This window comes from Neopsephotus bourkii, unplaced genomic scaffold (genome assembly GCF_033783945.1).
Source record: "Neopsephotus bourkii isolate Nb327-2 ecotype Australia unplaced genomic scaffold, CSIRO-AGI_Nbou_v1 NB_518, whole genome shotgun sequence".
NCBI classification, from domain to species: domain Eukaryota; kingdom Metazoa; phylum Chordata; class Aves; order Psittaciformes; family Psittacidae; genus Neopsephotus; species Neopsephotus bourkii.
Window position 1 is genome coordinate 15,276 of NW_026901019.1, and position 17,359 is coordinate 32,634.

The 17,359-nt window shown below is 43.8% G+C and overlaps 1 protein-coding gene across 1 annotated transcript; it reads right to left on the bottom strand.

The window, feature by feature from the left end:
- Positions 1 to 420: 420 nt before the first annotated feature.
- TLR5 (toll like receptor 5) lies at positions 421 to 15,815 on the bottom strand. Its single transcript, XM_061350444.1, has 2 exons — positions 15,758 to 15,815; positions 421 to 3,907 (listed from the first exon to the last, which is right to left on the bottom strand). Exon 2 carries the CDS (start codon positions 3,901 to 3,903, stop codon positions 1,315 to 1,317), a length of 2,589 nt encoding a protein of 862 aa, XP_061206428.1. The 5' UTR covers positions 3,904 to 3,907; positions 15,758 to 15,815; the 3' UTR covers positions 421 to 1,314.
- Between the last annotated feature and the right edge of the window lie 1,544 nt (positions 15,816 to 17,359).

Consider the following 17,359-nt stretch of genomic DNA (forward strand, 5'->3'; position numbering starts at 1 on the left):
CTGAGAGAAAATTAGATCTGCCAGAGGCACATCTATATTCAAACACGCTAAGTGGATGTGATATTTTCATCTCCATCAAAATAGTTAAGACAGATAGTATTATTGGTTTGCAGCTAAGGTCAGCTTATAAAACCTCACATTCCTGCTTCCTCACTAGAGTGAAAAACTCGCTGAGGCCATACTGGCATTATTTTGGTAAACTTTTGTTAAATAAGGGTATAATCCGAGCTGAGCAGCACACTCAAGGAGTATATGACTGTTGAAATGAGAGGTGAAGGTTCTGTAACAGTGAATTCAAAGTCAGCCTTTTATTAAAATGACCCTGAACAACCTCCTGGAGACAGATACCTGAACAAACAGTGCTAAAATGATTAGACAGGTACCAGGAAATAACAAAAAATTCAACAGAAGCAAAAAACCCCCCACCTTATAGAATTGATCAGGACACGGGATGAACAACCCAAATTACGCACCACTTTGTACTTTCCACTCCCAGGGTGTGTGAAAGGTGTCAGGCAGTCACTGCGCTATCAGCTGTGTCACTGGTGTATAGCCTGCACGGCTGTTGAGGTAGTTTCTTGTTTGCTTTTCAAGCTCAGCCTTGCTTCAGCTCTTTGGGGATACCTGTTCCTCTCTGCAGGGCAGGAGGCAGCACAACTGAAAAAGCACTCGGCTGGAACAGCAGTAAATGAAGTAGACCAATGACCCTCGTTTTACCACCAAGCAGAGAAGTTGTGGAGGGGAAGGGGATGGATGAAGTTCAAAGTTTGTACATTCCAGTTGGGAAGCTGAGGCTAATTGAGTAGATAAATAAATGAAATGTGTTACACCCATTTAAAGTATAAAGGTGCAAAGCACTGGTTCTACTTTGAAACAGAGCATGAAAAGTTACTGAGTTCAGAAAGGAGTAAGCCCATGGTCAGGCTAGGCCATACATGAAAGCATACTTGGTCACTCCTGTACAGTACCATGGACTCTGATTAAAACAACCACCTTCTCTAACTGAAATAGACCTGTCAGTAAGTAGTATTCCAAAAATCTGAATTCTTTAGTGTCTGAAGCTGAGCATCCAAAATGTGAAGCATCTGTGATTCATTTCATTCTTCTGAAAATGATGGTCATAGCCCATAAAAAAATTGCACCTCGACATATTTGCCGACTGCTTTCAAGCAGTCTCCTTGTTTAGTAGGATTTATACTGAAACAGTTATCTTTCTGCCTGCTTTTCCAAGGAAAGATGAAGCCAACTTCTGTTTATTCCTGCCATGGCACAGCTTGAAATGGGCTATTTAATAAGCCAGTGACCCACACACTATCAATGTGAGAGTGTTGCTACAGTCTGCAGCTCTACACCATTACCTTTCTTTTGCACTTTCTTTTCCTTCAGAATTTGGCAAGAAAGGTTATTTAAAAACCAGTCCACATCTTGATAATCTTCAGGCCACCGCAGATACTGACTCCTTTGTAAGAAGTTTCGAATTGGTTTGTGTTTCATCAGCTGATATTGAGAAAGGGACCCAACCACTACCATAATGAGGACATCCTTCAGATCAGAAAAGTACCTGCTCTGGGCAAAATTAAAGGCTTCCACACACCACCCATCTTTGAGAAACTGCCTGGTCACAATGCAAATTGTTTTCCTGCTGTTCCAAATGGCATCCCTAATATTGTTGATATGTTCTTCCCCAGGCAAGAAATCTCTTTCCTCAAAGCACAAGGTAAATCTGTTTTTATCAAAATACTGTGAATCCAAGTGCTTCAGCAAAGAATTCTGGACCCATTCAAAGTCATTTTTGCTGTAGCACAAATACGCATCATATTTGTATTCGCTTTTGTCTGCTACTTTTGGACGCCTATCATCTATCACTTTTTTGGTTATAGTTTTATACCAGACAAAACAAATACCCCGACAGCGAGTAAAAATGATGACTGCCATCAGAAACATTAGAAGAGTGACAGAGGTGAAGACAAATAATGAGAACCTGAGTGTCTGCTGGAGTTCATCTTCACTGCAACCATCATATGTCAGAGATGACAGTGGTACCCCTGCAAATGCAGGTGGGTATACACAGTACATGTCAGACTCTGAGCCAGCTAGGGTTACGTTGGTTTCATTTAGCCACACTAGTAGGCTCTTTAAAGTACAGTCACAAACATAGTTATTATGTGTTATATCCAAAATACTCAAAGTCATAAAGATTTCAGGATCGGGGGAAAAAAGCTGGTTTCCAGATAAGTTCAGGTTTGTCAGGGTTTCTGGAAAAATCCCAGGAGAAAGATGAGACAATAGGTTGGAAGCTAGATTAAGTCTTTTTAGGGATATTAAACCTCTAAAAACTTCCTGTGGAAGAGCACTAAGGTAGTTGTTATTCAGATGCAGAACCTGAAGTTTGGACAGTCCATGGAACACATCCAAACATAAATCTCTCTCCCACACAAGCTGTAACATATTTTCACCTAGATCCATATAGATTAACTGTTTGTTTTGTATGAAGTTATCATTTTTCACACAATAGGAGAAGCGATTCTGTTTTAAGAAGATATACTGTACATCTGGAACTTTGAGAAGGATGTACAGGTCACCCAGGTTTGCCAACCAATTTCTTTCTAATTCCAGGTATGTTGCTCCTAGTGTTTTGCCAGCTATGGACATTAGTTTATTGTCACCTAAAAAAGCAGAGGTCAGATGTGGAAAGGAAGGGAGCTTTTTAATGGCGTTGTCTCGAAGATCAATTGTTTTCAGACTTACTAAGTTACTGAATGATTTTTCTTGAATTATCCCAATATGATTTTGCTGTAGATCAATATACATTACACTATGTAGACCTGTAAAAGTATAATCATACAACTCGCCTAAAAGATTACTTGAGAGATTGAGAGTTTTTAGGTTTCTCAAGCCAAAAAATGCTTGCCTTTGGATTTCGTTTATCTTGTTTTTGAAAAGGTTCAGTGATTCCAGACTACCAAGGCTTTGAAAGATTAAAGATTTCAGAGAGAAAATGTAGCCATTTGAAATATCAAGCAAACGGAGATCACTTCTCGCTAGTCCTGCAAACGTATCCTGATCTGGGTTTTTTAAGTTACTAAAGCCAAATCCAGAACCCATTATATGAAAGCTAAATATTAAAGAACCTATTTGCGTCCCTTTAATGGCTGAAGAGAAAGCTTTGACTCTCTCTGTGCTCCAGCCATTGGAACCAAGGTCTAGTGTGGTAAACGTGATGTTGCTGAAAGGATTTGAGCATTTTGCCCAGGTTGTTTCATCTGTCTTGTACAAGTAATTTGAATTGAGGATAAAAAATAAGAAGTGTTTTCCTCGGAAGCTGGTCAGATTGCTCTCACACAGGTTGGATATCGGGTTGAATTTCAGGTTCAGAGTTTTCAAGGAGGTCAGATTATAAAACAAGGGATGAGGCTGAAGTTTTGTGATCTGGTTCCCTGAAAGATCCAATTCTTCTAATGAGCTCAAATCGTGAAAGTAATGTTCCTCCAGGATGGAATCTCCAAGGCTGTTCTGAAACAGACGGAGTACAGCCAGGCTTTGCAAGCCCACAAAAGCATCAATATCCAGTTGAAGAATCCTGTTGTATCCCAAGTCTAAGATACGAAGGTTTGGCAGGTTCCTGAAAGCTCCTTTTCCTATGGTAACAGGATAGACATACTGCGTTCCGATTTCCAACAGAAACAAGTGCTCCAGCAGCGGAAATGAAGTTGCAGTCACTTGTGTGATATAGTTGAAAGTTAGCAAAAGCTTGACTGTATCCTTTGGCACAGTTGGAATATCTGTGAGGTTGCAATAATAATATATGGAGACTTGGGCTTCTGAATAACAGCTTCTAAATGCATATACATCACTAGCTAGTGATATTCCAAAGACAAGCACTAGCAGTTGACATAACATCATGGACCTATGTGAAAAAAGTGAAAATAGTAAGCATTAATTCTGTAGTTGGCTATTTACCTACGCAGTAAGTTGTAGAGCATGTTTTTAACAGTTTAGGATGAAAGACTTACTAGTGATTTGGCATTTATCCTTTCTCTGAAGTCTAACGGGCATCACCTGATGGGCTGGCTGGTCAGAAGATGGGTCCCAAAGAGATACAAGCACCACCTACAACCTCAACAGTGACCCTCCTTTATGTACCTTAAGGGCAACACCAAACACCAACTAGGTAAGCGTGAAAATCTTGGCCTAGCTATTTAATTTGTGTCATGAAACTGATAATGCTGGTGTGTCAGCTTTATTCCTTAATCAGTTATCCCAACAAGTTTAACAGTTTGGATTACCAAAGTACAGTGCAGTCACCCAGTCATCTCAAAAGAGCTCTTTCCCTGAGCATTCCCTTTGTGAGGGCAGATGTGCTATTTGGAGTTCAGATTGCTGTCCTAACAGCCATGAACATTTAAAAGAGGGATTCTTGCAGAGCTCCTGGAGCCTCAGGTTAACCCTGCAATGTGGAATTGGCTTATGACAACTAGATTTCCTGAACTATAAATTATTAGGGCAAATTATTAGCCCTAAAGTAGTTGTTTGTGTACTGTAGTTAAGAAAACCCCTACTGACTAAGATTGTGACCATCTGCCTCTGCTTTTGAAAAAGCACTTACTGAAATGGAATGAAATGACAACCCAGTTGAAGAATTTTTGTGACCTCCAGCACAATCTGCTTAAAAATCCTAAGTGTAAATCCTTGTGGAACCAAACCCTCAATGGCCACCTAATGTCTGCAAAGTAAATCTGCTTCAGAGAGGAGAAAAGTTGGGCTTTGAGACAGTAGTTAAAAAGAGGTAAAGCCTGCTATTATTGTTAGTATTAGTAGTAGCAGTAGTAGTATCATTACACACTGCTTCTTTAAAGCACAAGTACCAAATTCTATGCAGAACACTGCACTTGAACTAAAATAATCTTATGCTTGTTGCCATCATACAGAGTGATTTCTGGGAAATGAAAACGTATGACAGTAGAAACCACTATGATAATTCCATTGCAAATACCAAGTGAAAGAGTTAGCCAGCTTTTTCTATCTGCTAAAGGAGAAGTACAAGGATATTATAATACCATCAGGTCTCGTAACTGACACAATCTCACTGTACCTGATATTCTTGGTGATGTTCTTAAGGTCATATGATTATACTAAAACCTTCACTTGTAACAGCTGTGACTACAAGGGTGAGTCTACAGATTTCCACCTCAGACACCAAGTGGGACACACATATACCTTGCACCCTAAATAGGAATCTTGTCATTTTTCTAGACGATTTCATGGGCTTGGGACAAGATCTGATTCTTGAAAGTAAAAGAGATTATGAATATAGGTCAGAATGCTGAATTATGAAGTCTTGGCATCTGAATTTCATTTACATTTTGCCCCACTATAAAGTATAGGATGTGCTGCAAAGAAAAGCAGATTGCAGACAGTGAGTATCAAAATTCTGTTAAGAGATTTTAACTGGATCTATGGGGAACAATTCCTAGTTCTGGAAAATAACTGTGGTTTCTACCCTCTTCTACCTAGCATGCACTGTTAAAATGGGACAGTATAAGCAGTAAATTATAGACCATTTGTCTTTCTGACTGCAGAACATTGTAGGTTATTAAAAAAGACACAACTGAACATAGAGCAGATAACTTAAGATCTTGTTTAATTTTCGCTTTTCTCCTTGCTTGAACCATGAAAACAAGACACCGGGTTTCCCGTTCATTGTTTGCTACCTATTACAAAGGTTCTTGTTGACACCATAGCACAAGATGTTTAGCACAAAGAGTTTTAAATTACATTTATCTTTCAGATGTTTACATTTCCATTCTTTGTGTTTGCCCAAATACCATGGCTGTTCTTTAAAGTATGGGCAAAATCACAGCATCACCAAAAGCAGTGACAAACAGGAAGTACTTTGGAAGTAAAAATTTAATAGACATGTGTCAACCTACCACCAGAAAAAGCTCAAAATGATTTGAGGTGGAAGAATTAGGAAACATTGGTATTAAATTTTGAAATGTAGGTTTGCTTTTAATCTTAGAAAATAAGTAAATGGTGAAATATTTCAAGCCACTTTTCCTTTACACTTATCTGCTTTTTCATATTCTTGTAAGTTAAAGAATTTTTTAACAATCTCTTAACAGCTGTTACACACCACCTCTGTTCTGGTTTGGTGACAAGGTTCATTTGTAAACTCTTTGCTCCCTCAGTTTCTTCTGCGTAAGTCACTACCTTTTGCCAGCAACTTGGCCTTCCATGAATAGAGGATGCTGGCAGCAAGTAATGCCTCTTACTGCTGCCCTGAGGACAGCAAATACTTTCAATTTAACAGAATCCGTCTACCTAGCATCTTATACAATCATCACCATTATACATTAGCACCTAAAAGCTTTTGGGAAGAATCCTCTTCCCACAGAATTACCATCACCCCATTCAGGAGTTCAGGTTAGATCTAAGGAAGAAGTCCTTTACTGTGAGGGCGGTGAAGCACTGGCACAGGCTGCCCAGAGAAATGGTGAATGCTCCATCCCTGGCAGTGTTTAAGGCCAGGTTGGACAGAGCCTTGGGAGACATGGCCTAGAGTGAGGTGTCTCTGCCCATGGCAGGGGGTTTGGAACTGGATGATATTCAGGTCCTTTCCAACCCAAACCATTCCATGATTCTGTGCCTGTGCATGGACATAGAGAAGAAAGAATGTGTAAATGCCTCATTCATTACTGAAAATTGGAGCAATGAAGTTTAGACAATCAGAGCTCCTCATGAGAGATTTTGTTTCCTTCTACTGTGTTGACGTCAGAAGGGAAAAACAGTAAAGGGAAGGGGAAAAGGAGGAAGGGGAGGAAAAATGCAGTGAATGCTTTTGGGATGGAAAGTCCTAAGCAGGGTATGTTTCTGAGCAATGGAAAGAACCTTTGCAACACAGGGTGGATATTCTATCTAGATCTAAAATCAGCAAGCAAGTGCATGCAGAATGGAAATACCCTAACTCTGGTCTCAGCCTCCTTGGGAAGTGTGGGCCTGGATCAGGGAAGGCTGATGCAGATACTGAAGAGTCATCTGGAACTGGCTCACACTGTTCTATTAACTTTTTAAACTCAGTTTTGTTAACCTGGTTTTAAATCACCTAGAAACCTCCGCTAGTGCAGCAAAAGAGTAATGGAACTGGCAGTACCTGAGAGAGGATGTTGTTGTAGTGCCTGTGTATCCCCTAGGACATCCACAGAGGCTGCCAGTAAGCAGGGCCTGAAGTAGCTGGAGAGGAGGACTAAGACTGTGTCCTTTTCAATGTACACAAGACAGGAAAGAAGTTGGAGTAACAATTCTCCCATGGAAAGTTGGAAAGCACTTGCCATTCCCCTTTCCACACCCCCAGCAAAAATGCATTGGAATCCACATAAATAAAGAGTGGGTTACATACCCTGTTTTTGTCCTTTCTGATGGCTGGGAATACTGGCTTGCTTTTAAGTGATTTGAACAGAAAATTTCATTCTCAGAAGTGGTTTTGTGCAGCATGCAGTAGCAGCATGCTTGCTCTCTTCAGCAGCTTCCTGTGCTTCCACCATATAACCCTATGAACCAGCATACACCAGTGGAAAGGAACAGTCATGTACCATATGTGTTATGAAATGAGCAGTGGGTCTGAATGGTTCTCAGCTGTCAGCCATAGGTTTTGGGGAACCAAGCAGCAGAGGCATTGGCTATCTGGGTGGACTCTAGAGAAGACCAGTCTGATGTAATCATCAATGAGCTTTAAAGAGCTTGAATACATTTTTAATAACCTATTGTAGTGACCAAGATACCCTCCTAAGCAGACTTGTGCTAGATGACAGCTCAGTCAGCCACAGGAACTGTGCAGACTGCTTGAAATAACGCCACAAAGGAAGCCCAGGAATACTGGTCATTTAGGTGTTTGGATGTGGTTGGTAGATAAAAAAGGTAAAGACAGAGGTAAAGTTCATAAATTATCCATTATCTGTACCAAAAAAAAAGGTAACTTTTTTGCTTATGTTAATTTTTACAGAAGCAAGCAGGCCATTTTCTGTAGGTCACTGAATCACAGAGAAATAGGGTGCATATATAATAGAGTAAGGTATATATATAATAAAGTAGCAGTATCTTTGGATGAGTGTATGCGAGTCTCTTTCTAATTGCCACAAGCCTGCTTTGGGATTAAGGGATAAACAAACATTAATCCTACTGCCAAGTTGGAAGGCCTTTTTTACCCTTCAGCTCCATAGCTAAGGGTCTTGCTGTTTGGACAGCAAGATGCAAGAGCTCAGTTGGAGCTTGCCTGAGTGCTGCTTAACCCTGATGTCTGTGAAACACCACTAGCTGTCACAGGTAGCACAACAGCTCCCCAGAGAAAGGGAAGAAAGAAAAATAGGATTAAACAGCTTCAGGGTGTGTTTCTTGCCAGTAAAAATCAATGCACAGAAGACAGTTCTCTTCTCTTTATATGCAACAACATTAGGCACGAAGAGACAAAGACCACCTTAGTTGTGCCTTAACGGGTTTCTTTCTATAGTGAGATGGGTTTGTGTATAAAAATCACACTGATTTAGCTTAAAATTCGATATGCACACTGCCTTTATCAGCAGTTTACAACTTTTCTGGAAAATATATTTAAGCCAAATTCTGTATGTAGACATCCAGAATCCAACTAACTGAACAGAGACTGTTTCATACTCATCTAACCTAAACTACACTGAGTTTACAGCAGTGTTTGTGAACAAGGCTCTAGACAGACTGGTGCCACACTTTTGCTTTCTGGCAAATTCTAAGATTTGAAATAATTCTCTGGTTTCAAATCTAATCAGCAACAGAAGTTTATGTATAGAAAATCATGCAATTTCAAGGGTTTTGCTTATGACTGTTAGATACTAGATAGATTATTGCCAACTTCTGTCCCCTTCTTATGTTCACCAAAGTATCTGTCCTGCCTGTTAGAGATGGACATGTTTACAGTTGTGATATAATGAACCGGGGGTCCTACCCACATAGAGCTTCTGAACTCTCCTTGAGGTGGTCATGCTTTCAGTGTACAGTTGTTCTGTGCCTCTACCTGGCATCCAGTGTTACCGACAGAAGTTGCAGGATGTCTTTCCCACACCCCAAACAATAGTCAGTTGTTAAATCCTTCTGGGACAAGGGATTAACCGGTTCCTACAAGAGTTAGTTAACACCACATCTGGAAGCTGGAAAAATGCACTCCTCACAATAGTATCAACAAAGAAACCGGCTGCAGGTACAAAGCCCATGGTCATGAAATAGCTGCTGGAAAAAGGAAACAATGAACAGGAGGAGTTGGGAACCTGTGGGTGGTGGGTTGACCCTGGATGGACATCAGGTGCTCACCAAAGCAAATCTATCACTGCCCTCCTCAGCTGGACAGGGGAAACAGAATGAAAGGCTCCTGAGCTAAAGGCAGGGAGAGATCACTCATCAGTTATTGTCAGGGGCAAAACAGACTCGACTTGGGGAAATTAGTTTATTACTAATCAAACTGGAGTGTGGTAACGAGAAATAAAACCTAAATCTTACAGCACCTTCCCCCTACCCCCTCCCATCTTCCTGGGCTCAGCTTCACTCCTGATTTCTTTACCTTTTTCCCCCAACGAGGCGCAGGGGGTTGTGGTCAGTTTATCCCACGTTGTCTCTGTTGCTCCTTCCTCCTTAGGGGATGAATCCTCACACTCTTCCTCTGCTCCAGCATTCCACGAATGCAACCCTTCAGGAACAGCCTGCTCCAGCACAGTCTCCTCTCTCCAAGGGGCCACAGGTCCTGGCAGCAGCCTGCTCCAGCATGGGCTGTCCACAGGGTCACATCCTCCTTTGGGCATCCCCCTGCTCCAGTGTGGGGTCCTCCATGGGCTGCAGGTGGAGATCTGCTCCAGTATGGACTTCCATGGGGTGCAGGGGCACAGCTCCCTCACCACGGGCTGCAGGGGAACCTCTGCTCCAGAGCCTGGAGCACCTCCTCCCCTCCTCTTCACTGACCCAGCTGCCTGCAGGACTGTTTCTCTCACATATTCTCACTCCTTTCTCTGGCTGCAGTTGCTGTTGCACAGTTTTCCCCTTGCTTTAAACCCATCGCTTCTTCCTTAAACCCAATTTTCTTTTGAAAACCAAAGTTTGGAAAGTGTTTGTGTCCTGATAGCATTAAAGTTCAAATAACTGATCTTTGGCCATGTTGCATGTAAGGTGCTTGGAATGGCTCCAGGAAAGGGGTTGTATTATCCCTCACCCACGCTGACAGGACAAAGCTGAGCTGTAAGATAAAACAAAACACACATACAGCCTGTTGGCAGCTGGTGCTGAAATGGTATCTCACAGATTGGCAGTGTGGGATGGCTGAGCCAACCCAGCAGTGATACAGGAGCCTATGCGAGACTCTGCTCCTGACCTGAGACTTGGTATATCAATGAATGATCACAGTTCCCATCTGCGTCTTCTTTTCTTCAGTCCCTTTCTCTTTTTGCTATACCTTGGCTTAGGCACAGACCAGGCTCATCAGCATATAAAGGTGGTTTAACTCCTGTGTTAGTATGACCTACTGCATCTGTGCCCTTTCTACACTGCTATTTACTTTGGATGTAAAGGTAAATCTTAAGTTATCTGCCTGGGGAATTTTGGATGTTAGTTGCCAAACCAGAAAAGTAACCCCCAATCAAAGTCTCAGAGTGAAGCTAGAAAGCATGCACAAACCTTATGCAGACCACCCACAATTACATGCCCTATCCTTCGTACATGGCTAGTGTGGCTCTTCTCTTACTTGGATTGCATTGATCCCTCTGTGGGAACAGAATGAAGCAGACTTGAAAACAAAGAAACAAACAAAAGAGGAGAGTAACAAGAAAACCCCATTGCAAACAGTGGAAACTTGGATCTGGTTTTTGTATGTCACAGGGCTGAGACTTGAAGTATCTAAAACAGTTGGGCTGGTTACCTAGGACTTTCGAGTTTTGTGAGACTGGCTCAAAGCTATTGAGGCTAGGGGCTGTAACTTCAGAAAATGGAACCCCAAAGTAGAAGGAGAGGCTAAAAGAAGAACTGAGGAGTTAACTATAGTTCTGCAAAACAAGGGGAATGTAGATTGGATGCAGGACTATGTCAGATGCATGCACTGACAAAGGGAAGTAGTGGACAGTAATATCAGTTCCTAATTCTGTACTCACCACTGGACTCTAAAGATGAAGTTTAGCTGTGGATTTTACCTAATCTAGCATTTTGGATTTAGCAAACAAAATGAAGCAAGCAATGTTCTCTTCTGAAATAGTTCAAGAAGTTCATCTTCCAACTGCTGCTCAGCAAAAAGTCCTCACAGCTTTTGCATTCGTGTTTGCACAGCCAAGCTTCTGCAGGAGATACACGAGGTACTGTTACTTAACACACTTTCGTGCTTATGGCCACGTGGTTAAAGCAGTTTCCTTGCGTGAGAACCAGACCGAAGCTTCCCAGACTGAGGAAGGACAAGTACCCAGGTCTTCCACTTCCTCTAATGGTCTAACTGGGTGGCAGTATCACAGTATCAGAGATCTTTTCTTGGCTAAAGTTTGAAAGAAAATGTCCATGGCTAGCGCTAGTATGGCCTGAACTAGACCCAAAGCTCTGCCAAGGAGGCCTCCTTGGCACCATACTCTTCATAGTGATCTCCACAACATCTGCAGTCGCTCTGCAAGGCTCCTCATCCTGGGGTGCTCCTGTGAAATGGCTTACACATACTGGAAGCAGCAGTAGAAACGGTGGTGCCATGTGGGTTTATGACTGAAGGAAGGGCCTTTTGGGTCAGATTCTGGTGCCTTGGTTGCCTAAAGCCTACTGAAACTCACCTGGATAGACAAATGCGTCTCAATCTCATTCTTCAGTTCTTGGGTCCCTTCTTGCCATCCAAGTGGAAGAGTCTTCCTGTTCAGCTTCCCCTATCTATTTACAATTCTGTAGGGAATCTATGTCACAATTCTGTAGGGAATGGAGAGTTATTCCTGCCTTCTGGAGAAAGTGCCAAACAAGTAAAATATACATGTCTAATACCCTAACATCATTAGTCTTCACCCACAGTGACATTACGGGTCTCTTTCCCAGAGGCTGGTGATATACACAGACTGTGAAGGACTGTTTGTGTTTGCACTTGATAAAATTTCTCAATAAAAACCACCAAAGACCTTCTGAGAACACCCTTCTTATCTAACAGAAAACCTACCGACAAGGAGTTTCCTTGTAATATTTATCTAACCCATAAAAAAAAGACCTTGAACAATGTATCACCAACAGTAAGTCTTTGTTCTCACACTGGCCAGATAAAGGCCCACTGGCTGTTGTGAACACTTGTATCGCTGTTATCATGTGATGAGATCAAATCTACCTACCGAACCAAAAATAAAGCTCCACGCTTTTGCCCAGGCTCTAAGCCATCATCATATCTGCATTTGTGCTTGTAAAAAGCTGTGCAGTGTAAATATGCTTCTCTGCATGGGGACCCTTTAGCCAATTGCAGTCTAAAAGAGAAACAATTTCATTCATCACATGCTTAATGAATATGCCCCTTCCCACCCCTCAGCCTCTCCCTTAAGTTGCTATGGTGCTTAGCTCAAATACAGCATTTTCCAACTTAAAATCAGAAAGCATGTTATAAGGCAAGTGAATTCCTGTCACTGATGGGGAAAATCTAAGGCAATAAAACATTTAACAGCCTGACAGAGCAGAAAGACCATAATAAACAGCCACTGGTTCGGGTAATTAGAAGCCACCTGTGGGACGCAATGATCTAGTTCTGTTCATCATCTGGATGTATTTGTTTGTATTTATTTGTTTGGGTTTATATCCCCTCAGATTATACGACAAAATGCAGGCTCACAAAGACAATGTGATTCCTCTAGTATTACAACAGCTCTTTAAAAGAAAGCAGTCTCCAGAAGGATGGGAAAATAAACTTTGAAAGCATAGACTAAAACATGCTCTGGGGCTGCTTCTTTAGGGGACAGGAGTAAACTGGAGAGGCAGGGGCAGGGTGCTGTAGCCCTGCTCCAGCCCCTGGCTCCAGCTCAGTTGATTTTAGCTGCTAGCACAGTTTCCAATGCCTCCATCCTGAGTAGCTCACAAGGGCCGGTCATTCCAAGGCAGCATCCCAGCCCTGGGCACTGGTCCAGCTGTGAGCCCCAGCTCCTCTGCTCACGTGTCTGGCAGGGGATGGTGAAGGCAGAGAGTGCTTCAGCTAGGATTGAGAATAGGACCAACAAGGTTTCTTGTGCTCTTCCAGGTCCCAAGGAAAAGAACCTTTTGAGGCTTCAGTGAGGAGAGTGAATATTCCAGGGTTCAGTTTTGTTTTCAGCTCAGTGCTGCGGTTGTTTCCCGGCAGAGATGCTTGTTCAAAGCTGCACAAACCACCCACGGCAGTCCCACACACCACTCAGGTATTCATGCTGACTTCTTTGGGAACTGTCATGTGGTAACTGCCTGGTCTAGGCTAGAAGCCACCCCAGGCAAGTAGTGTTTCCTTCCTGTTAGCTTCCTTTCCCTCTTAGCTGTAATTTTGGCCTGTGTTTTTCACAAGGTGGATTTAGTCCAGAGATAAAATGCTCACTTTTTTGTGCTTGCAGGATAATTAGAAGCAGCCAGGATTAAAACTCTCAGCTGGGAGAGATAAGAGTGATAATAGGAAAGGACTCTCAAGAATGACAGCCAAGTTTCTAACTTACAGGAAGCCACGTTTCACAAACAGGGCAGAAATTCCCGAGGAGGCAGCATTCAGAGCATAACTCCCAGGGGCACAAGCAGAGCTGTGTGCTGCCTTAGCTGCAAAGTTAAAGCTCATCAGCCACTGAAATAATGATCAGGCGTAAGAGAATGGTAATGGTTTGGTAGCTGAAGTCAGCAAAGATGACTAAATGGCTAACCCGAAGGGAAACTGCATGGTTGCCACACCTGTACTCCTGGGACCCAGTCTGGGCAAGTGATTTATTAAGGAGCTATTAAATGAGTATGGTGCCTAAATAGGTGGAGCCAGACGGACCATCTGATAACACAGAGCTGTTGGCTTTTGCAAATACATTTTTTTTGCACATACATTTAAAAAAGCAATCAAAAGATAACAAGCTACAAATGTCCAGTGACAAAAGGACCATAAATACAGCACAGAAGAGAGAGACAGCCAATCTGCCAGGCATTTAAGTGAGGTTAGAGACCTGTTCCACTCTGTCCTCGAATGAGGATGTGACAGGATACTTTCTGAATGCGTTTGAAACAGGTTTTAGATCAGAATAAATTTTAGTTAGCTCTTCTCTTGTCAGTGGAGGGGGAAAATGTGAAAACTGCCCTCACAGGGGCATTAGTTTTCGACTCGGTGCTACAGTTGTTTCCCAGCAGAGATGCTTGTTCAAAGCTGCACAAGCCACCCATGGCAGTCCCCCACACCACTCAGGTATTCATGCCTCACACCCCGAATTCATATTGACTTCTTGAGAACTAGTTCTCAAAGTTAGGTGCAAACAGAGCAGGACCTGTTGTGCAAAGGAGACCTAACAAGTGAAGAAGGTAGAAAGGTAGCTAGTATCTAGTTCCTATGTGAGTTACAGCTATTTCATTGCCTCACAGCATGGTGGTAAAGTCTTAGGACTCACCTGCATGTATATATCCCTTGTCAAGTACTTACCTACTCATTACCCTTATCCAAGATAGTAACTCTCCTGCTACAGTTCCTCTGAGTGAGCAGTGTTCAAGGTTCACTAAATCAGATATGTTTTACCCTAGTGAGGGGTTGGGGGACACTTTTAATGGGAGCCAAGGGAGAGGAGGGAGGGGATCTGCTCTGTGTAGTTTCCATGCCTAAATCCAGAGATCTGCTCTATGACAGTTTGTGGACAGTTTCCATGACTATTGCACATGTTCAATGCAGAAACCACACTCAGAGAACAGCGCAGAGGCCGTTCTGACCCTCCCTTCTAGTTCCTGTCCTTATCACCTGAATCAACTCCTAAAGTTCTTGCACAATGATTACACAGCTTCGAAAGGAAGCTGAGAAGTGCCAAAAGCAGCCTGGTGCAGTTAGGAGGAAGGCTGCAGGTCTCATTAGCCCTCAGGCAGAAGATGGAATTGAACAAACCCTCCCATGACCCAGGTGAATGCTCCTTGCCATAAACCACTGAACTGAAGGTGCACAGTAACCCTTCTCCCTTCCACTTTAAAACAGAGCAGCAGCTCCTGCTGCATTTGAGGCTGGCTCTGAGCTAGAAGCCTGCCTGCATCAAAACACCCGTGTGACAGAGCTGGATACCCACTGGTTAACTCGGGCGCTGCTGTGTACCTCCAACAGCAGACTCTTCCATCCTCAAACACTGAAGCCAGGGCTGTGGAATCCCGCTGGCATCCAGTGGGCTGGACACATCCAAGCTCAGGTGCAGGTAAGACTGCCTCATCAAACCCTACCTCAGATGCCTTTGTGCCTTTTAGGGACTTTACACCCCACGTATCGGTTTCTTCGTCGTAGAATGAGTGCAACAACCCTTGTCTGCCTCGGGGTAAAATGAATGCTGAACAACATCCTGCCTTAAAATCGCGAAATGCAGCTCTGGTGCCAAAACACCTCCGCTCGGGTGGATGGATAACGCCTCTTGAAGGGGAACGGCAGAGCGTGGCAGGGGAAGCAGCCCGACACCTGGCTGCGAGGATGGGCACAGCGCTGCGCCCCGCTCCGCTCTGCCCTGCGGGTCCGGCTCCCCACCCGCAGCCCAGCATCCCGGGGACCCCCACCAAGCCGGGGCCATCTCACGCCATCCGCTCTCACCTCCGCCGGCCCAGGCCAGGCCGCGCCGCCGACACCGCCTGCGGTCACCCCGCCCCGCAGCGGGGCGGAGCGGAGCGGTCGGGAACGCAACCGGGGCGGTAGCAGCGGCAGGCATAATGCAGGGGCCGCGGGGAGAGGGCACGGTCCCCTGTTGCGACCCTGCTCCCCATTCACACAGAGACCATCGGCTTGGCACACAGCCTGGGTGAGCAGCGGAGGTGTTGCGGGGAGCCACTCACCGGGTGCGTGTCCTATTGTGCCCCTGGGCTCACCCAGCGGGAGCAAGAGGCAGGTGAAATGCATGAGCATTTCCCACAGGTTCCTTCTAAAGCAGGTTCCACCCGCACAAGAGCAGCGCTGCATTAAGGTTGTTTCTGGAAACACGTGTTTCATACCTTCAATAGGTGATGGCATTAAGTTCCTTTTATGGGCTTTCCTCAGTGTAGGCATTTTGATCTGTAGATGCTAACACCGGCTCATTTCAGTCCAAGCAATGCGAGAATTCATGTTGATGGGTGGCTCGGTTTCTTCAGGTCTTTTGCAGGTGGGAAGAGACGATTTCCCTCTATTACCTGCAGTATGGCTGACCCTCTGGTGTGCACTTACGTCTGACCCAAGGCAACTCTTAAGTGGCTGGTCCTCTGCTCGCATTCTTACCCTATATATCAGTCCGAGTTACCATATTAAATACCAAGAATTACTTGATTTTTTTTTTTCTCACAACAAACATAGGGAAATCTGTGATCTCCTTAATAAACACTCAGTTTAACAAGAAAAACCCCAAACAACAAAAAACCAGCCAGTATGGGGTGTGTTGAGTGTGTGCTGAGTTATTAGTGTTTCAGAGAGCTTTGGTCAAAGCAGCGAGCTCAACAGTTTGTCCACAGAGCGGATAGAATGAGAAAAGATGAATTTTTACAGGTAAAATATAATTCTTCTCTCTTAGTGCATAGAGAAGGCTCCAAACCAAGCCTCTGCAAGTGTTGGGGGTTTTTTTCCCAGTGTTGGTAGCATTGATTTTGATTTGGATGTGCTTTTGTGAGCGTCATTCCTAGCGAGACTGCAGGCTTTGGAGAGGCAGGTTCTTCCATTTATGTGCTTTTATGTGTGAAACGGTTGAGGTGTTGCGTAGCTGGGGCTTGCCAGCTGGAGCAGGCAGCCCCAGAAACCAGCTTTCACAGTGGCCACAAGCAGGAAAGGTTCTTCAGGTGCTTACTTCTGCAATGCCTTGGTGAGCAAAAGCCAGCACCATGCAGAGGTGGGGTGATGTGAGGGAATGAATGGGGAAAAACAGTGATTATGTGCATATGGAATGGAAAAAAAACCTGAAAGAAGAAAGGTAGAGATAGCAATAAGGAAGCAGTGGCAGGTAAATTCCTCAGCACGATGGAAATCCTCCCTGACTTTATAACACCAGCCACTAGATACCAAAGAGGGGTCACGCAAGGAGAAACCAGGCTGGGGGATGCAGCTGTGCACAGGAGCCAGGTTTTATGGGCTTTCCTCAGTGTAGGCATTTTGATCTGTAGATGCTAACACCAGCTCGTTTCAGTCCAAGCAATGTGAGAATTCATGTTGGTGGGTGGCTCAGTGGCTCGGTTT